Source organism: Phoca vitulina, unplaced genomic scaffold (genome assembly GCF_004348235.1).
Source record: "Phoca vitulina isolate PV1807 unplaced genomic scaffold, GSC_HSeal_1.0 scaffold94, whole genome shotgun sequence".
Lineage (NCBI taxonomy): Eukaryota > Metazoa > Chordata > Mammalia > Carnivora > Phocidae > Phoca > Phoca vitulina.
This window is the reverse complement of record NW_022589797.1, coordinates 2,051,275-2,072,712: the sequence shown is the minus strand read 5'-3', so window position 1 is coordinate 2,072,712 and position 21,438 is coordinate 2,051,275. Positions and strand designations below refer to the sequence as shown.

General features: G+C 49.2%; 2 protein-coding genes across 9 annotated transcripts; both read right to left on the bottom strand.

Annotated features, from left to right (window-relative positions):
• Positions 1–724: 724 nt before the first annotated feature.
• FANCG (FA complementation group G) lies at positions 725–6,629 on the bottom strand. The gene is made up of 14 exons (XM_032396806.1): positions 6,291–6,629; positions 5,992–6,082; positions 5,473–5,604; positions 5,040–5,242; positions 3,970–4,105; positions 3,664–3,794; positions 3,417–3,563; positions 3,140–3,291; positions 2,683–2,749; positions 2,136–2,425; positions 1,941–1,987; positions 1,576–1,731; positions 1,004–1,127; positions 725–857 (listed from the first exon to the last, which is right to left on the bottom strand). Exons 1-14 carry the CDS (start codon positions 6,603–6,605, stop codon positions 749–751), a joined length of 2,100 nt encoding a protein of 699 aa, XP_032252697.1. The 5' UTR covers positions 6,606–6,629; the 3' UTR covers positions 725–748.
• Positions 6,630–10,021: 3,392 nt separating this feature from the next.
• On the bottom strand, positions 10,022–19,464 carry PIGO (phosphatidylinositol glycan anchor biosynthesis class O). Of its 8 annotated transcripts, none has more exons than XM_032396852.1 (11): positions 19,201–19,464; positions 18,128–18,642; positions 17,359–17,502; positions 17,048–17,171; positions 16,352–16,511; positions 15,966–16,145; positions 14,181–15,705; positions 13,418–13,624; positions 12,986–13,203; positions 12,321–12,391; positions 11,246–12,175 (listed from the first exon to the last, which is right to left on the bottom strand). In XM_032396852.1, the coding sequence occupies exons 2-11, from the start codon at positions 18,636–18,638 to the stop codon at positions 12,046–12,048; spliced, it is 3,270 nt and encodes a 1,089-aa protein (XP_032252743.1). In that variant the 5' UTR covers positions 18,639–18,642; positions 19,201–19,464; the 3' UTR covers positions 11,246–12,045. The 8 variants fall into 8 exon arrangements, with proteins under 8 accessions (XP_032252741.1, XP_032252747.1, XP_032252743.1 ...); XM_032396851.1 differs by having other exon boundaries at positions 18,128–18,639; XM_032396853.1 differs by having other exon boundaries at positions 19,425–19,462.
• Between the last annotated feature and the right edge of the window lie 1,974 nt (positions 19,465–21,438).

The following is a 21,438-nucleotide window of genomic DNA, read 5'->3' as shown; positions in this document are numbered from 1 at the left end:
CCCAAAGCAGCAAGAAAATTGCATGCTGAGACTTGAAGTCCTTGGGCCCCAAATGCCAGCTACCCCTGACTAAATTCAATAAACAGCTCTGGTATCATGCTGATTAAATTAATTTCTAGAATTTGGGATTGGGGTAGGGAGTCACTCAGAGACTCAGAGGTCTGCTTGTCCCTCCCCTCTAAGAATCAAAAACCTGCCCTTGTCCTGAGAGGCCTGCCCAGACCACCTTCCAGACCCAGCTCCACTCATTCTGTGACCTTGCACAGGATCCTGGGCTTTGAGACTCGGGCTTTTAGGCAACAGAAAGAACCAAAGCCACTGCAAGGATTCCTGTGGCCCTTTCTTCTACCCAGAACTCAATCTCATAAGGTAGATGATGTTGGGAGAGGGCGTCTTAGATAATCAGCACTCAACTGAATCAGACAGCTGTGAGCCTTCCCAGTCAAGTATATGTAGTAGGCAAACGAGATAAATATGAGATTTTACTAAACACGATTAAAAGGAAAACAGGAAAAAAGGTGTCATAAGCAAAGTTAATGCCTTTATGGTGGCAAGGGAGCTTCCTCTGGAACCAGAATGGCAGTAACTAGGCCAAATTTTGCAGGACTACTACCAACTTCTCCAATGCCAGACTTATATAGGAATGATTAGTTTCACCCACATCCCCCAAGAATGGTAAAGCAGAAAACCCTCCCCACAGAGAAATGGGCCACTGGAGCCCCAGCTCAGGCTCTTTAAAATGTGGCAGCTACAGATCACAAGGCTCCGGCAGAGATGTCTGAAACTCCTCAAGAAGAGTTTCACGGTCAGGGAAACGAATCCAGCCCAAATAGGTTTCTAGGTACAGGGGGAGAGACCTGGAGAGCAAAAAGAGTGATGTCTAAGGGTGAAGGATAGGTGGAAGATTGGGCAGCCATTCCCTCCCTTTCATTCATCACCACCCCCAACAGACTCAAGGACTCCAGGATGCCCTCAGCCCCAAGCCCACAGGCCTCAGCCTTACCATGCAGCATTCTCCTGTGGCAACTTAGTTTGGGCCTCTAGCCTCCACCAGAGAGCAGTGGCCTCATCCCTCCGATCCATCCTCCTCAGAGTCTGAAGCAGGTGAAAGGAAGCATCTTGATTACCTGTAGCCCCACCCCAGAGTAGAAAGGCTTAGAACTTGACACAGCCTTAAGCATTTTATAAAAGGAGAAACTGAGGCCTAGAGCAGGAAAGTATCTTTTCTACAGTCACACATGGAACCAGGAGGTTCCATTCCCAACCATTCCTATCCCTGGGTACTGCCTGCCCAAGACAAAGGGCTCAGCTGACTCTGCTTCTCCCCAACATACTCCCAGCACAGTTACAGCCTTTGTCTCTGAGGACATTGGGAAGACTGAGGAACTCCGGAGAGCCTTCACACACACTTGCAAATGTCTTCAAACCTGGGTATATCCCTAGGTATATACGTACAACCCCATTCATCCCCTTCTATCTGGGAACATCACTCTCCCACTGATCCCCAAGGGCCCCCCATGAGCCTCTCTGTCCTTGTGCATCTGAGCATAGCTGATGTCATGCAAATATACATACCTGGGCACATTTGCACACTGAGGAGGAAGTCCTGTAGGGCTTTGGTATCTTGGCCACTGGCCACCCACTGCAGTCCACGACTAATCAGGGCAGCTGCCCGAAGCTGTTGTAGTGTCATATCTGATACACACCCCTTCTCACCATTGGAAGCAGGCCCTGGGGACCACCCCAAAGTCAAAAAGTGTGTCCCTGCTACCCAGGCACCTAGTATGACAGAACCCCAAGTACTCCTCTTTCTCTTCTTATGTCTGGAGTCCCTTTTTTTTTTTTTTAAAGTCTCCTGGTAGGCTAGGACACATGGAAAGACAACACATTCACCACCCCCACTTCCAGAAGGGAAGAGGAAAATTGAGAGTCTAGATCACCTTGTTCTTTGTCCTTAGGAGTGGCCCGGAAGAGCAGCTCAAGGCACCTGAAATGGGACACAGAATAGGGGTAAAAAGTCAAACTCAGAAACTCTGGGGTGAGTCGGTAAGAATGGAGTTTACCAACTCAGGTCCCAATCAGCAAATTATCCCTCCATACTTCCCCTAGGATCCTGGTTGGCTTCCTGAGCTCACCGGCTAAATTCACTAATTGCCTCTTTTTGGGCCCCCAGCTGCACCCAGGCTTGACCCTGAAGCAGGTAGGTGGCAGAGACCCAGGATGGGCAGTGTGGTGACTCCTTGGTTCCTTTTCTGGCATCTTCCCACAGCTGGGGCATCTTGGGAAGCAAAGATGACGTGCGGCTGAGCAGCTCCTCACATACAGTCAAGGCATCCTGGGCTCGGCCTGCCTGGATCAGTGCTGCCGCTGCCTCTAAGAAGACCTCAGGCATACAAGGCCCTGCGGGGGAAGGGGGTGGGGAGAACTGGGGTGGGAGGAGGATGCAGTGTCTTAAAGAGACATTAGCCACCATGCCCAACCTCTTCACCAGGCTCTGGTACCACACAGAGACCACCCATTGCTTGCTACCCTGGACCCTTTGCTCTGGGAAACTTCCTGGTCTGGCCTTCCAACTTGGACGGACAGAATAGCCGAAGAAAGAGAAAATAGCAGTCCTGCTCTACTCCAGAGGAGACTCCAACCCTCCCACCCCATTACAGAGAATCTTGAAGACATACCCACCTTTGGCTCCAAGCCATCCAGCACCAGAGCCAGCAGGTCCAAGTAATGCTCTGCAGCGTCCTCTGCCCTGAGAAATCATAGCCCACGAGCTTCACCTTAGGCCTTTAGCAGGGTCCTCCAAGGGCTCTTAGCTAACAAAGGGATGCTCAAGAGCCCTGGGAAGTGGGGAGAGTGGGGTCTTGGGGCTCCAATCCTAGCTCAGTATGGATCTACCCTCCTTACAGAATGGATTTGGGAGGAGATTTCAGAGTTTTAAAGATCCAAGAGCTTAGTGTCTGGGTAAAGAGTCTTAAGTTCAGGTCCAGTGACAAGGCAGGAGGTAGAGGAGTGGAAACCTATGTCCTACCACTGACTCGTCCATACAGCTGACTTGCAAGAACAGAAGCAGAGTCATACCCCAGGGAAGGCATCAGAAATGGGAAGAGGAGCTCAGATGAGCAAGGCAGTGGAACCTCACCTTCCCACGTGTAAGCATCGGCTTGCTAGCAAGTACTTGGCCTGGCTCTGTGTGCCACAATGAAGGGGTGAGGCTGGGTGAAGTCTGGGGAGTAGTAACTCTACCTCGATGAGAAGCTGGGGGGCTTCAGAACTGTGAGTGACATTCAAGGCCTAAAAGGGACAAAAAGAAAAAAGTATATCTATAATCTTTGGGAGCCCTATTTCCTTCTATTTACAATTTGATTAGTCTCCCTAACACAAGCACTTCAGCAATCCCTGTATCTTTAGTTCCTTACCTCAACCAACAGCTCCAGACTCTCCAGCTCTGCTGCTGTGTTCCCCAGTTGCCGATACAGCCTGGAGGCCTCCAGAAGCGGGGGACCCCAGGTTGATCCCCCCTTCAGGGCTGCAACCAAGTACAGCAGAGCTCTTTGTGGATTGCCCTAGAGGATTGAGAGGACACAAGCCTCAGCTACCCTCACAAAGCAGAAAGCTGTCTATAACACCCATGGTTTCCCCAACCCACGCTAGGACTGTCTTTACCATTTTACGGAGACAGGTCCCCAGAGCCGTGTACACCTGGACCAACACAGGCCGTGGGCACAGACCTGAGGCTGCTTCTTGCAGGCTGCTCAGTGCCCTGGGCAGACTTCCTGTGATCAGCTCCCGGAGGCCTGAGGTCAATCAGGGTTTAAACTTAAAGAAGCCCATAGGGCAAGGGGATGATAGAGAACAAGAGTACAAAGAAGCTCCACTGAGCTGAATGGGACATGACAGGGAAGGTATGAGCCAAAGGACCCCTTAAGACAGGGAGTGGTGAGGAAGGGATGAGTAAGATTGCTAGCTGACCTTGGCGATAGGCAGAAGCAGTAAGAAGGACATCCTTTAAGCCCCGGGCATCCTGCAGGGTCAATGGAGCATCTGACTCCTCAGCTGGGGGGCTCCAAGTTTTCAGAAGCCGCAGCAGATTCTCAGAGGCCTCACTCTGAGGAAAGAAGGGTGATCAGAGGCTCTAAGCCTAGAACTACCTCTTCTCCTATCTCAGTCTATACTGGCTGGACCTTGAAATCAAGGGTCCTCCTGATTCCTGTTCCCTCAATTCTAAGGTACAGATAGCTATGGGGCGAGGATAAAGGGAGGAAGAAAAACTTGGGAGCACTGATGATCTATTCTAGTGCACCTCCTCATTCAGTATAAGCCCAGAACACACAGGGCAAGGACCATGTGTGGGTTACTGATGAGAAGAGTGAGGCTGGGAGATGACTTCAGCAAGGTCAATAAAAGCCCTAACCCTATCTAAGATCATTAAGCTATTTTTTTTTTTTTAAAGATTTTCTTTATTTATTTGACAGAGAGAGACACAGTGAGAGAGGGAACACAAGCAGGGGGAGTGGGAGAGGGAGAAGCAGGCTTCCCGAGGAGCAGGGAGCCCGATGCACAGCTCGATCCCAGGACCCTGGGATCATGACCCAAGCCTGAGGCAGACGCTTAACGACTGAGCCACCCAGGCACCCCCATTAAGCTATTTTAAAAAACACTCAAGGGGCGCCTGGGTGACTGGGTTGGTTGTGTCTGATTCTTGATTTGGGCTCAGATTATGATCTCAGGGTCGTGAGGTTGAGCCCCACATCCGGCTCTGTGCTTGAGTCTGCTTGAGATTCTCTCCCTCTCCCTATGCCTCCCCCCCCTGCACGCACTCCCTCTCTCAAATAAATAAATCTTAAAAAAACAAAAACCACCACTCAAGAGAATCACCCCAATGAGGGACCAACCAGAGCAAGGTCACCAAGAGTCCCGGAGAAACCCACGTCTTCTGACCACCAACCCAGCAGCCTTTCCAGCACAAAATGATGCTACTGCAGCTGAGACAGGTGAGAGATAGGAAGAGACCCTTAGGTCCAGGTTACTTCCCAAATTACCTGGTTGCCATTCAAGGTCTGCAGCAGGAAGGTCAAGTCCCCAAGACAGTCAGTGCTTAGCCAGAGGGCAGCCTGCAGGCCAGCCAGGTGGTGAAGGGCAGGCAGCAGCTCCAGCAGAAGGGAGGAATAATGGAGAACAGAGTCCCACAGCCCCCTGAGCCCACATTCCAGTCTAGGCCCCAGCTGCTCCTGGGTCTCCAGCACTGTAAAGAACACACATACAGCTAAGGTTGGGACCTCATCTCTGGTTTTCTTTTTCTGCAGGAGCCCAAAGGTCACAAAAGTACTCCTGGTCTAAGGAGCACCTGGAGGATAAGAGAATGGCAACTCTGTCCATGGAGGTGACAAATTTTATTGCTCCTCTTGTCCCCTTTGCAAGGGCTTAAACCCAGACAGTCTGGCAGGGAAATGGAAAGCAATCTCTGGCCCTCACCTCTCTCCAAGCCCTGTTGGATATCCTGTGCCTGGTCCTCAGTGAAACCCTGGGCCAGGCTCGCCCTCAGGGTAATGAAATTGCAGGTAACAGTCAATTCCAAGGGGAGAACAGGAACAGCCGCAGGGAGCCCTGGAGCAACACAAGCTGATCTTACAGACCACTTTTCCCCCAGAAAGATTCCCCAGATAAGATCCAAACCCAAAGATCACCTCACCCCAACCAAAATGGCCGTTTGCACACAGTTTGGAAAGGGCAGAAAATTCTCCAGATTGGATCATCTCTGAAACCACTTCTTCAAATATGGGGGGGGAAGGGGGGGCCGCGGGCGCGTGGCAGGGGGAGGACGGGGCGTAGAGATTCACCTGCACCAAAGAGAATTCCACTCCAGTCCTGTCTGTGACTTAAATAGGATCCCCTGCCCCCTAGTAATTTTCTCAGTCCCAGAAATGCAGAAGAGGAGCTGGTCTCTGGCTGTGGAGGAAGGTAACTGAGCATCCTGAGGAGGATCCTGCTTACCCCGCAGACTATGGAGGAGTCCCCTGAACCCTTCCAGTGCATCTTGAGCCAACTGCTGTCGCCTCAGAGACAGACGCGAGTCCTGAGCCACCTAACAAATGTGGGATGAGGTATCACTGAGGATCAGTCCTTATTTCTCCCCTTGCAACAGTGGCAAGGGATGTCATTCTCCTGTCATTTCTGGGTCCTGATGGGGGAAGTCAAACTCAATCCCTCCCCATCAGCTGCGGTAAATCCACCGGAAACCCTCTTTCTGGTATTTTGGGCCTGCAAAGCGAGGGTCCCAGCAACCGCGTTACCTTGGCCTGTCGAACTAGCTGGTCATTCTTTCCCCTCCACAGGTCTAGGCAGCTGGCGTGTGGCACTGAGGAGCCTAGAGGGGTCTGGTGCGACATGGTGGCCGAGGCTGGGCCCGGACACCTGGAGGGGGTTGCTGAAGGGTAAGCCCGGCCCCGCCGCGGTCCCCACCCGAGCGGGGAGGGGTCCCTGCGCTTCCGCACCCCCCCGCAGCTCCTTTGCTCCTCTCGGGGTCCCAGGAGGGGCGACTCGCCCTTTACAGGAGAAATGGACTCTCTCCTGGACAATTTGGCGGCTCCCACCCCCGCCTCTTCCATCTCGCCTCTGGTTGGCCCGGCCGGCAAAACTCTCGGCTGCAGTTGGTCGTCTTCAAGAGTTAGTCCCCGCGGGAAACTCGAGGAAGAAACGAGTCCGGTCTCGATCGGAGAGGGAGGCTACGGCGGGCCAGAGGACGGGGGGTGTGTCTGAGTGGGGAGGTAGTACTTCTCACGGTTCGGCTTGCTAGTCCCTCGCGCAGGCCAAAACCTTGAGAAATCGATCTCCGTACCAGAAACCGTGTCCCAGCCTTTCCCTCGCAGCCACACTTCCAGGTCTGTTTAGCTTTGCCCCTCCGCAGCGGGCAGGCCAGCGCAGTGCATGCTGGGAATCGTAGTACGGCCCAGAGTCGCCACAAAAAACCCAGCCCTGGCACAAATTACCTCCAAAAGGAACTGAGACCAGACCAAGGCCCTTGGTAATCCAACCATCCTTTCTTTGCTCACCACGGAGCACCAACACGCTACCACATTTGCTCAACCCCATGCAGTCTGCTGGCGGAATCGCCCAGGGCTTGGGCAGGCTTCACTGCTAAAGGTACCTGCCCCTTTCAACAAATGGACGCAGGAGATTTGGATATCCCTATACAAAAACAAAACAAAACTGTGACCCTTACCACAGATAAAATCAACTCAATATGCATAAGCTGAACTTCATTAACATTAAAAACTCTTTTGCTACAAAGGCAAGATCAAGAAAATTAAGTCAAAAATGGAGAAATTATTTTCAGATTATTATATACCTCGTAGCAGACCAGTATCCACAATATGTAACTCTCAACGCTCAATAATGAAAAAAAATTAAACTATTTTAAGACGAACAGAAAAATATGAATAGGCATTTTACGGAAAAAAGATACATGAATGGCTAAGCAACACATAAAAAAATCATTAGCCATCAGGGAAATGCAAATTAAAACCATGAGATAAGGGTGCCTGGGTGGCTCAGTCGTTAAGCATCTGCCTTCGGCTCAGGTCATGATTCCAGGGGCCTTCGGCTCAGGTCATGATCCCAGGGTTCTGGGATCAAGCCCACATCAGGTTCCCTGCTCCGCAGGAAGCCTGCTTCTCCCTCTCCCACTCCCCCTGCTTGTGTTCCCTCTCTCGCTGTCTCTCGCTCTCTGTCAAATAAATAATCTTTAAAAAAACAAAAACAAAACAAAACAAAACAAAACACGAGATAACCTGGCTGGCTCAGTTGGTAGTGTGCGACTCTTGATCTTGGGGTTGTCAGTTCAAGTTGGGTGTAGAGATTACTTAAAAAAATAAAATCTTTTTAAAAATATCTTTAAAAAAATAAATAAATATTTTAAATATCTTTAAAAAATAATAAAACCATGAGATACCATTACACATGTATGCACACAGAATGGTTACGATTTAAAAAATGCAGATAATGCCAGGGGTGCCTGGGTGGCTCGGTCGGTAGGGCGTGCGACTCTTGATCTCAGGGTTGTGAGTTCTAGCTCCACATTGGGTGTGGAACCTACTTAAAAAAAATAAAAACACGGATGATACCAAATGTTGGTGAGGATGTGGAAAAACTAGAACTCTCATACACAGTGGGAATATAAAACATTATAGTTACCTTGGAAAATAGTTTGGCAATTTCTTAAAAAGTAAATGATAAGCTTATCATATGACCCAGCAATTCCACTCTAGGGAATCCTCTCAAGAAAAACAAAAACGGGGCACCTGGGTGGCTCAGTTGGTTGAGCGACTGCCTTCGGCTCAGGTCATGATCCTGGAGTCCCGGGATCGAGTCCCACATCGGGCTCCCTGCTCAGCAGGGAGTCTGCTTCTCCCCCTGACCCTTCCCCCCTCTCATGCTCTCTCTATCTCATTCTCTCTCTCTCAAATAAATAAATAAAATCTTTAAAAAAAAACAAAAACAAAAACAAAAACGTATGTCTACACCAAGATTGGTATGCAAATGCTCATAGCAACTCCAAAAATATTCATAATAGCTAAAAAAAAAAAACCTAAAAACAATCCAAATGTCCATTAGCTGATCATAGGCCATACAACGGACTATGACTCAGCAATAAAGAGGCAAAAACTGATACACGCTTCAACATGAATGAACCTCAAAAACTTCTAAGTCAAAGTAGCCAGACCAAAAGACCACATATTTGACGATCCCATTTGTATGAAATGTCCAGAAAAGACAAATTTAGAAAAACAGAAAACAGATCAGTGGCCTACGGTGAAATTGGGGATCAACTGTAAACAAAGTATAGGAACTTTGTGGGAGTGATGAAAATTTTCTAAAACTAAATTGTGGCATTAGACAAGGTTTCTTACATATGAACACCAAAAGCACAAGCAACAAAAGAAATACAGGATGAACTGGACTTCATCAAAATTTTAAAATTTTGTACTACAAAGAACACTATCAAGAAAATGAAAAGACTAGGGCAGCTGGCTCAGTCCGTACAGCATGTGTCTCTTAAATCTCAGAGTCAAGAGTTCAAGCCCTACCTTGGGTGTGGAGACTACTTTAAGAAAAAAAAAAAAAAAAAAAGAGGGGCGCCTGAGTGGCTCAGTCAGTTAAGCGTCCACCTCTTGGTTTCAGCTCAGGTCATGATCTCAGGGTCCTGGGATCGAGCCCTGCCTGGGCTCCATGTTCAGTGTGTCTGATGGAGATTCTCTCTCTCCCTCTGCCACTCCCCCCACTCACACACACAGTCTCTCAAATAAATAAATCTTAAAAAAAAAAAAATGAAAACACAACGCACAGAATGAATAAAATATTTGCAAATCATATATCAGACAAGGTACTTATATCTAGAATATATAAACAATGCTTGTAAATCAAATATCAGAAGAAAACCCAATTAATAAACGGAGAAAGGCTCTGAATGGACAGTTCTCCAATAAACACAAGAAAAATGCTCATTATCTTTAGTCATCAAGAACATGCAAACCAAAACCATGAGATACCACTTCTAACACCCACTAGGATGGTTAGAATAAAAAATAAATAATTGTACATAAAGGCATAGATGTGCAGAAATTGGTACCCTTGTACACTAAGAGTGAATATTAAGTGGTGCAGCAGCCTTGGAAAACAAATTGGCAGTTCCTCAAAAAGTTGAACATAGATGTACCATATGACCTAGCAATTCCACAGTATACCACTAGGTATAAACCAAAAAGAAATGAAAACATATGTTCAAACAAAACTTGTACATGGATGTTCATAGCAGCATTATTTGTAAACACCAAAAGGTATAAAGAACCCAAATGGCCATCAATGGATGAATGGATAAACAAAATGTGATCTACCCATGCAATGGAACATTATTTGGCCATAAAAAAGAAATGAAATACTGATACATGAGGCAACATGGATGAACCTTGAAAACATGAGGCTGAGTGAAAGAAGCCAGACCGAAAAGGATACATACTGTAGGATTCCATTTATATAAAATGTCCAGAATAGAAAATACAGTCAGAAAGCAGATTAGTGGTTGCCTAAGGTTAGGGATGGAGGTGGGGAGGGTGAGAGGGTGACAGGAAAATGTACTGACTTTCTTTTGGGTGTGATGAAAATGTTCTGAAATTGACTGTGGTGACAGTTGTACAACTCTGTGAATATACCAAAAATTACCGAATTGTGTACTTTAAATGGCCGAATTTTATGTGAATTATACTTCAGTAAAGCTCTTTAAAAAAATAATGAGTTAGTGTGGAACGGGTGCTTTGATGTCAATTAAGAGGCAGGGATAAGAATTTTTAATAATATATCCTTCTCCAAAAGGATCTTGTAGTTAGATCAGGAGAAAAGGAAGTAGCCAATGGTTGGCAGACCAGCATATTTCCCTTAGGCTTCAGGAAAGCAGGCTCCCTGCAAAAAAAAAAAAAAGAGAGGGTGGAACCTGACACCCTAGGACAGGGTAAGGGACTGGAGTCTTGAAATCCTTCCCATGGGTGCTAGGGATGAAATAAGGTCTTTTCTTTTCACAGAGGCACTGTGTGTTTGATGCTTCGGAATGGTGTCCGCCAGATTGAAAGAGGCAAAGGGACTTTTTTCTAATTCATCTTTTAGTCTTAGCTGGGGCCTAATTTCTCTCTCATTATTAGCCTATTCCTGCCAGGGTTACCAATGTCCTATCCTCTAACTGCCTGAAACAGTAAACACTTCTCATCATCTTTCTGTTTGACCCATGTAGCACTAGAGACTATTAGCCAATAATAATTACAACTTTTCCTTTAGCTCCCACAGCAGTGAACGCCTTTCCTTCACAATCACTGCTATGCAGCGTGTCTTCTTTCTGCCAAGTAAAAGTGCTATTCCACAATTTTACATCTGTTCTTCTTTCAGCTGTTTCATCTCCTCTTGTCCTGGACATTCTCAAACATCAAATCCCAGGCCTGATCCCTCTCCTGAGAGTCTCCCTGCACCCTCCTTTGATGGACATTTTCATGAGAATTTCATGCCAGCACTTCAATGTGACACAGTAGTGAGGTGGATGGAGAGCACAAGACAAGCATTAAATGTATAGTTTTGGAGGTGCCTGGGTGGCTCAGTCATTAAGCGTCTACCTTCAGCTCAGGTCATGATCCCAGGGTCCTGGGATCGAGCCCTGCATCGGGCTCCCTGCTCGGCGGGAAGCCTGCTTCTCCCTCTCCCACTCCCCCTGCTTGTGTTCCCTCTCTTGCTGTCTCTCTCTCTGTCAAATAAATAAAATCTTAAAAAAAAAAATGTATAGTTTTGGCTTCAAGTCGAGAATAATCAATGGGACAAGATGGAATGCTATGTCAGATGGGCCATTAGGTCTGATAAATGAGAGAACACTAGGGTGGCCTCCACATAAGTAAAGGGCAGAGGGTGTTCCAGAGTGAAAGAACCCAAGAGAGGAGGGAATACAGCACTGTTTGGGGTTTTAGACAGTGAGTCTGGGTACTCCATGATGCCTGGGCTTGTCTTTCCAGCCATCTCTGCTATCAGCCAAAGCATAAGATTTTAATAAAATATGTTACATGGCAAAGAAAAATGGCAGGCGGGATGACAGGAGTGATTCGGGAAGAAGTAGCAGAAGTGAATTCAGACAACTTCAACCACTTCCCAAAGGTTTTCAGGTGTACCCAGGTCTGCATAAGATGGCTGATTTTATCTGTGCCTCATGGGAGGGGAGACTGACCCTCCCCCTAGTCCCTATAGGACAGTGGGGACTCCCCCACCTCTCAGACACACATATTTACATTATTATTTTATTCTCCTTTGGAGACCACCCTCCAAAGCAGGAGTTAGGGAGCAGGCCCCACTATGATTTTGAATTATAAAATAATAAAGTCCCGATGTCAGTAGCTCCTGGCTGCATGGTGGTAAGAAGTATATAGCTAAGCCTCTCTTGCAGATGATCCAGCACCTATATAGGCCAGACTAGATTGTTCTCCAGCTCTCCCTGTGGCCAGAAGCCAGCATTAGCAGCCTAGGCTACCTCTGCTGGGCCAGAACTAGCTGCCTGAACCAGGAGCTCACAGCACCATCCACTCGCATCACCAAAGCTATGCCCAGGAAAAGTCCCACGCTGCTCACAATAAAGCCCATGGCTTCAAAAATGAACCTGTAAAGAAAGGGAGAATTCTCAGGGGACACTGAAAGTAGGTCTAAAGCCTTTTCCTGAGACAAACCTGCCCACCCTGATGTTCATTCTTTCCTCCAAGCGTCACCCTCCCCAACACCAATACTTCTCAAGCAAATCCACTCACTTGGGGGCAAATACCTTCCAGACCATGAGATGCCTGCGGAGGATGGAGGCTGCCAAGGCACAGGCCAGAATCTAGGGAGGACAGGAAAGGTCAAGTTACTTGGGGAGGAGGAAACAGGTCAAAGGGAGGGTTGCCATAGGCCCCTGTGAAGAATGGGAGCAGTAGGAAAGTAGTGCATGTCAGTGGAAAAAAAACTGGGTGAGGAGTTAGGAGACTTAATTCTTTTCCTGGCCCCACCATGACCTTGGGCAAGCACTATCCATCTGTGCTGATTACACTCAGGCTCTGCCTCCCAGGTTGGGAGGAAGATGTCAGTCACACCTTCTGCCTCTGAATGGAAGGGGGATCCGTGACCACAGCCTGTGAAAGAATCCTGGCCATCACCTCAGTTTTTCCAGTCTGTCCACTAATGGAGGAATGCCCATATGCAACCAGCAGGGTCCAGATCTATCTTATAGGGAGGAAATAATCCAAGACTAGGATTAAGGAGACCCAGGTTCAAGTCTCAATATAGCCCCTTGAGGCCATGGCCTTAGGCAACCATTTTGCTTATCTGTACTTCAGTCAAGGCTCTCTCCCAGGGTTTTGGCAAAGTATGAAAGAAAGAATGTGATGTACACAGATGAGGAAAGGGCACTAACTCCGGGATCTCTCCCTGCACCCACCTGAATGCCAAGGACAAAGAGGTACTTGAGGCCCAGCTGCAGCAGTGCTGCATTGAAGTGATGAGGTGCATCCCGGAGCCGCATCTCCATCAGTGGCTCCTCCTCCTCCTCAGGCCTGACTCTGGCTTCAGCTTCATTCCTCCCTAGGGGCTGCCACCTCTTCCGGGGCCCTTGACTCTCACAGAGGAAGGGCCAGAGCAGAAGCAATGGGCAACCTACTGCCTCAGAGGAAGGCAGGGCTAGAATCAGTGGAGGACCTGGGGACCAGGCCACCCTGGCCGCCAACCACCCTAGTTGACTGAGGCTCCAATTAGCATTGGCCAAGGGGTGCCAAAGATCCAACAAAATCACATCTCCCCACTTAAAACCAGGAGTTTCCTTTCCTTCCAGAAAGTCAGAGTAAACAATGGAAGCAAGAGAGGAATGAGGTACCTGCAAAGAGGAGATGGGAGGCAAAGGTGTTGGCTCCCACCAGCACAGCAGGCAGCCAGGTGGAGGAGCCATGACCCTCTGGGAATCCCACGAAGGCCGCGTGCCAATGAATGGCTGGAAAGACAGGCTGGTGGCCCATGGAGTAGAAGGTCTGCGTGGCCATGAGGGCCCAAGCAGAGACTGCCTGCCATGGCACAGTAAAAGGACCTGGGGGAAGACAGATACCTCTTCACAGTCACATCCCATTCCCTAAGCCATAGCCCACAGCCTCATGGTCATATACTCCTACTACTTCAGTGCTATACACACACATGCCCCTCACCCCAGCCTCCTTACATTCAACACTCTGCTATTCTAATTCCCTCTTTGGCACTAAGCCTCCATTTCTCTAATCTGAACTGTGGTCCATCTCTTCCTCTCATATACACACAGCTCACTACCACATCAGGAAATGCACTCCATGAAGATGCAGCATTCCCTTTGAGTCTTGGGGAAAAAATGGGTCTTGGAAAATGAGTCTTGGAAAAAAAAATTAATTAATTAAAAAAAAAAAAAAAAGAGTCTTGGAGTACTCCTGTCTCCCTCCTTCATGAACTTTGCTGGCCCTGAGAGCCAGTGGCAGGGATCAATTAGCTTGGCTACATCAGGAAGACCCTCCCAACTGTGTGAAGAATCAGAGGAGTAACACCTCCCTGAAAACAAGAGGGGCCGAAGTCACATCACTACCGTCCTTGGATGAATCAGGGCTGAGAAATGTATTTACCAGGGGTGGTGATGGGTATCCCAGCAGCAAGCAGATGCAGGAGAAGGAAGCTCTGCAGAAACAGAAGCAGGAACACAAGGCTAATGCGCTCTGCGTGCAATAGCAGAAGTGGGAAGGCCAAGAGAGTGAGAGCCGTGACCATAGCAGCTGAGTAGACACTCCCCAGGTGACAGGCCGCCACAGTCAGGGGACCTTGGGATTTGGTCCTCTCTAGACGGCCCCGGAACTCCTCCTGCATATGTCGGTAGATTTGAGGTACCACATAATCCAGGTCAGCCCGAGAAGTGGGGGGCCCTGAGAAGGGAGTGAGGACAGTCCTGGTCCTTGGGGCACCCGTCGTAGCCTTCACCAGCACTGTCACGGGCCTCCAGAGCAGCAGCATGAGCCCTGAAGCAGCCAACCCTGCCACAGCCCTAGGCAGCACAACTGATGCCCCAGCAACCAAGGCCCGGAGACGCGGGGGTGCTTCATCTGCCCCCGACGCCAGTGCCCAGTAGGCAGCAGTGCCCAGTGCCATCAAGGGCAGCCCCCAGCGCACAAAGAGCACAGAGGGCTCAGGGCTCTTGAGATTGCTGTAGCGGCGAAGCCACAGGCGCACGGCAGCTAACAGGGCTACCAAAGCCCCCACACAAGCTCCATACCACAAATTCTTGGCTCGACCACCCACCATGGATGCCAAGGGACTCAGCCAGGGAGAGGAATGGCAAGCAGGTGTCTCTTCAGGGCAGCGATGAAAAAGCCCAGCTAGCCTTATACATAAAAGCAACCCGACTCCAAGTCCCAGAGCATGTGTGCCATTGTGCCGTGGTGGGCCTGTCGAGGCCGAAAAGCAAAGGCGGGGTATTGTGAGCAGTTTAGGTGGCAGCAGCTTGCCCTCCCAATGAAGCTGGGCAATCAGGAGCAGGATGAGTGAGCCCAAAAGGAAGGGGGTGGCCCTGGCCTCAGCTACAACAAAGCTATCAGAGAAGAAAGCAGCAAAGCGAATGAGCAGGAATAACAGGACAGGCCCAGGGATGGGAAGCAGGGCTACCAGGGACCTCTTGGACCCCCAGCCAACCCAGGCTTTCCACAGAAAAGGCAGGAGTGAGCCCGCTGCAGCCATGGCCCCTAGAACCACTGGATCCAGCTTCAGCCCAGTAGTTGTCAAGAGTCCAGCACACACTATGGTACCAGCCAGACCACAGGCCATGGGTGTTAGGAGGGGGCGGAAGCAGAAGCCTGGGGATGTTGCCCACTGGGATACCAGCAGGCAAAGAAAGCAGGCAGCAGCCATGAGAGCAGCACCCCCTGCCATGCGACCCAGAGAGAAACGAGCCCAAGACTGAATGCACATGGCCCGAACTCCCCGCAGGAACTGCTGCAGCTCAGTAATCACAGTCTGCAGTGCTGCCTCAGCACCCTGGGGCCTCTGCAGGAGCCGCTGGTAGTCAGCAGAGGCCTTGGAGAAAAGAGTCTGCAGCCGATGAAGCTCCTTAACTTGAAGGTCCTGAGCAGCAGCTGAGTAGGTGTGAAGAAATCGGGATACCTGGCAAAAATGGTCAGAGACCAAGGGAAGACATCAGAGATATAAACCAGGACAGAGGCAAGAATAGGTGTTACCAAAAGGGGTATCTGGAAATCAGGGACTTGAACTCTGTCCAGGACAGGGAAGAAGGGAGGGATAATGGAAAGAGGACATGGCTATCGAAGGTGGGATTAAGACTGAACAAATGACAATGGAGTGATCACTATGCTTCTCCTATCCCACCCTAGCTCTGTCACCTGGAAGCCCAGCCCATCACCTACCTGCTGGGCATTGAGATGGAGAGCCGAGGCTTGGGCCAGAGCAGAGGAGTGAGGCTGGGAGTCTTCAGCCTCTGAGAACAGCTCAGCCATTACCTCCCCGATGTTCCCAAATGGAATGGGCAGGCCCAGCAGCAGGGCCAGCGTAGGCACAAGGCTGATTTGAGGAACTATCTCCAGCTCCTAGAGGAAAAGGAGAGGGGCCAATGGGTTCACCACAGAGCTGAGGTCAGGATTTGGGAGGGAAGACATAGGGACCTGGGTAGGAAATGAGTGGGGGATGCCCAGAGTCATGAATTTGGGGGCCTAAAATGGAGGGAGCCACAAGAATGCTGTGATCATGACTCGGCTGAATACCGAGACCAGACAAAGCACACCCCAGGCCTCACCTCTGGTGGGGCACCAGGAAAGAGGGCTTTGGGACTGTAGAGAAAAAGTGCAGCCGAGATCTCCAGCTCACTGTCTCCTCCATGGTCCCCAGTCATGGTCATCCCATGGTCCCCAATCACGACCAGCAGTGTGTCATTTTCCAGACGCTCCACAAGTCCCCTGAGGGCCAGGAAATATGTCAGGAGGTAGGAATGGATAAAGATTTTCCTGGGAGACCCATTCAGCCCCAGCCATAACTTCCATTAGGAGGGCCTAGACAGGGGTGCCTGGGTGGCTCAGTCGTTAAGCGTCTGCCTTCGGCTCAGGTCATGATCCCAGCGTCCTGGGATTGAGCCTCGCATCGGGCTCCCTGCTCAGCCAGGAGCCTGCTTCTCCCTCTCCCACTCCCCCTGCTTGTGTTCCCTCTCTAGCTGTCTCTCTTTCTCTGTCAAATAAATAAATAAAATCTTAAAAAAAAAAAAAAAGGAGGGCCTAGACATTTGGCAAAGAGATACCTCTTCAGTCATGACCCTACTGCCCAAAGCCACATGCTTAGTTACTCAAGATGGATGAGACCCCTAGCTTCAGAAAAATGCCTAGAAAAGACAGAATTCAGGAGGAAAGAGGCTCCAAGATAAAGACTTTTTCTCTTGGGCCAATATATCCTAAGATTCTCAGACACAAACCCACTCCCCCAGCCAATATCCCACACTCACTGGATCACCTGGTCCATTTGGCTAAGTTTCTTGGCCATTTCAGGGTGATGAGGGCCATACTTGTGGCCACAGTGATCCACACCCAGGAAGTGAGCAATCAGCATATCCCATTCACCACTGTCCACTGTGAAAGGAAGAACACTGAGCACAAGGGACTAAGGCCCACTCCTCAACCCCAGCCAGGCTCTGACACTATGTGAAGGGACACAATCCCAGGCCACTGCACCCATGGGAGGCTTAGAATTTGTGACCTGAAGCAGCCCTCCCCAGCTCCCAGTCTTAGTCAGGCCTGCATCTGGCCCCATGCTCACTGGTTGGATGGAGGTGTTCCAGGATGCCATTGTCCACTGTGTGCAGGTCTCTGACATTGAAGGATGGGAAGAAGAAAGCTTGGGAGAAAGCTCCAGGAAAAAGATCTTTCCAGGTATCATCTCCCATGAAGACCACACGCCTTCCTGCAGGGACATGAGAGTGGGTTACAGCCTGAGCAAGAGTCAAGGCAGAGGGAAAGAGAAGAGGAAGCCCTTTAAAGACTTATCAGAAATCTCAACCATGCACTCAAAGGCACAGCAATTCCATCCAGCAACTCTTTATCCTTCAAGGCCTAAAGATGTTCTGCCAGGAAGCTTTCCCTGATAACCATACTTTCCCCAATAACCAGACTTCTCACTCCTTGTTTCTACAAAAGGCTCTGCTAGTTCTCAGTCTCTGGCTATCTTTGCTACACTGTTTTTCCCGGATATATGCTGCTTTTTTCAAGTCAGTTAGTGGACAGGGCATGGACCCTCTGCACTCTCCTCCAAACTTGTGAGAATACCAGACTCACACCTTCTCTTCATTGCTCTACTGCCCCTGAGAGCTCCCCAAAAGTAAAACCAACACTCCTTGCAAATTAGAAATTCCAGAAGGACAAAGCCCACGCCTGCACTTGCTGCATGCAGGGCCCTGGTCTCTTTCTCTTCCCCCGTCCTCCCACAGCATAGTATAGCATGCAGCTGAGCACCCAAAGTTCTGGCTCACTGACTTCTAAACAGAAAATATGCTATGGTATTCCTGGCCTCCAAAGGGGCCCAAACTAACCTGCACTGGCGAGTTGCTTAATGAGATTGTCTTCCACTATGGCATAGCTGGCAAAGTTACTGCCGGCATCGATGAAGGTAGGCAGTGAGCCTGTGGTGAGGGCCTTGAGGCGCTGCATGGTGGTGGTGGGGGGATCAGCCTTAGATTGGTAGAGCCGGGCATGGTGGGGTTGAATCTCCAGGATCCTCTGCAAGGAGTCCAGTTTGCCCAGGAAGGGCAGAGAGACAGGAGGCTCTCCAGGACTGTGTGAGGGCTGGGGCTGGGCAAAGTCAAATCGCAGAGCATCTATCAGCACCAACACAAGCCGAGAGAATCGAGAAGCCATCCAGCAGGCCCCAGGCTTCCCTTGGCTCCCCCATGGCAGGGACCCAGGGCCTGGAGGCTCTTGGCAGCTGCTATGGTTGGTGAGTTCCAAACGGGTGAGCAGGAAGCCACTGGTGAAGAGAGCAATGCCAGCGTAGAAGAGGAAGCAGACCCAGGCCAGGAAGAGCAGCACCGAGATCTTCTGCATCCTGCTGGTAGCGGGGAGGGAATTCATCACTGTGGGGTAAAGAACCAATGGATATTCTGGTCCCTCAATACAAAGCCCAGCTAGAATCACTTCCTCTTGGAAGCCTTCCGGAAGATAAACAGCCCCATAGCCAACCCAATACAATGTTCCTCTCCACCAGTTATACCAGTGTTTCTGAAAGTGAGGTCCGCAGACTATGGGCATCAACCTGGAGCAGCTGTCTAAAATGCTTATTTCCAGGCCCCACCCCAGATCTACTTAATCAGGATCTTTGGGGGTGGAGCATAGGGATTTGCACTTGTACTCCCGGAGATTCTAATGATGAAAAGAACAGTCCACGACGGAAACTTATTCCTAGTGGTAGAATGCTCTCCGACAGCTCATTTTTCCACCTCTCTCCTTGCCAATCTCAACACCCCTGGGGTGGCCAGGGCTCGCAGCCGCAGGGGAACCCGGGCCGGACTGACGGCGCCGCCTGGTGGGGACCAAGAGGGCCAAGGGGAGGAGTCACGCTCCGCTTCCAGATGGCCAGGATCGCCAGGAGACCGGAGTCGCGACCTACCCCGCGCAGCAAAGCAGAGTCGCAGGGTCTAGAGCCGGTGGGGCCTCGCGGGGACCCACACGTCCGGACGGCTCTGCTTCCTCTGGTGGATACCCGGCCTTCTCTTGGGTACCCTGGCTTCGGTACTAGGCACGCCAGGCTGCGAGCTGCGGGGGATGGTTCCCTTCGGGAAAGGTGAGTGAAGAGAACGGAGCGCGAGCAGATTCTCGGAGACCCTGGCTCACCTTGAACGGCGCCCGGAAGCGCAGCTGCGACGCCTGCACACGGGCACCACAGACAAGCGCACGCCGGACAGAGCGGCCTGTGGGGGCCTCAGCGCCATCTGCCGGCGCCTCCGAAGAAGTTCGGCAAGAAGCGCAGGGCGGGCCACAGACGGAGTTTGATGAGAGATCATAGCAATTTAGGAGAATTAGGGGCAAGGAACTAAGCTAAAAGAGCTCAGGGAAGCACTGGTCATTCTTGGTTAAGACTAAGAGCGGCCTTTTGGAATCAAACTTAGCTTGAATCCTAGCTCTGCCACTCACTAGCATTATTGGGCATTACCTCATCTGTAAAGTAAGGATAAATAATATTTATTTTCTCCTTTTTGCTTAGCTGACACCAACTGATAGATTTTATTATTCCTCCTCTTCATGTCTTTCACTGTATCTTCCAACTCAGTAATTGAAAAAATAATCCAATTTAAAAATGGGCAGGGGCGCCTGGGTGGCTCAGTCGTTGAGCGTCTGCCTTTGGCTCAGGTCATGATCCCAGGGTCCTGGGATCCAGCCCCGCATCGGGCTCTCTGCTCGTTGGGAAGCCTGCTTCTCCTTCTCCCACTTCCCCTGCTTGTGTTCCCTCTCTCGCTGTCTCTCTCTCTGTCAAATTAAAAAAAAAAAAAAAAAAAAAATGGGCAAAGGTGGGGCAACGGGCAGGCTTGCATGCAACTCTTGATCTTGAGGTCATAAGTTCAAGCCCCACATCGGGCAGAGAGCCTACTTTAAAAAAAAATAAAATTTTTAAATGGGCAAAGGGGGGCCGCCTGGCTGGCTCAGTCAGAACATGTGACTTTTGATCTCGGGGTTGTGAGTTTGAGCCATGTTGGGTGTAGAGAGTACTTAAATAAATAAAACCTTAAAACAAAAACATGTTTTTTAAAAATAAATAAATAAAATACAAATGGGCAAAGGATCTGAATGGACCTTTCTCCAAAGAAAATATACACATGACCAATTAACAGGAAAAGATGCTCAACATCATTAACCATCAGGGGAATACTAGAAATACCACTTCATACTCACTAAGATGGCTATAATAGAAAAGACAAATAACAAGTATTGGCATGGATGTGGAGAAATTTGAACCCTCATACACTGCTTTTGGGATTATAAAATGGTGCTTTGGAAAACAGTGTGGCAGTTCTTCAGAAGGTTAAATATACAGTTACTATATGCCCCGGCAATTTCACTCCTAAATATAAATCCAAGAGAAATGAAAAGCTTATATCCACACAAAAACTTGCACATGACAGTTCATAGCAGCAAAACAACCCAAATGGCCTTCACTGATAGATAGATAGATAGATAGATAGATAGATAGATAGATAAATAGTTACTATCTAATAGTAAAGTTACTATTAGAAACAAAAGTCCTCTCCGCTGGTTTCATTTCGCAGTAAAGCCCAAGTTCTTATAGTAGTCCTACATGGCCCTACAAGTCTATACAGCAGCTCTGGCTTCCCTCTCTGATTTATCTAGCTGCCACTTCTTTGCTTCCTTAACTCTGTTCCATCTACTGTAGCTCTTTCGCTCTTCCAGTTATAATGGCCTCAAAGGCCATCGCATTTAGAATCTCCAGTCAGCTTTACTCCCAAGTGCCCAAATGGGTCTTCCCCTCATCTCCATATCTAAGATCAAATTTAACATCCAGAGGCTTCCTGGAATGCTCTACTTAATGTTACAGATTACAGCCTCCTCCCCAATTCCCCACCTCCCTCCTTTCTTTGATTTCTTCTATAGCACAACTCACCAGCATGCGAAATACTAAACATCTTATTAATGATTTGTCCCTTCCAAATAGAACTTAAAACTCATTGAGAGGTACCTGACTGGCTCAGTGGGTAGAACGTATGACTTGTTCTTGCAGTTTTAAGTTTGAGCCCCAAGTTAGGTGTAGACATTACTTAAAAATAAAATCTTAAAAAAGAAAAATAAAATCTTAAAAGGAAAAAAACTTAAACTCATTGAGAGCAGGGAATTT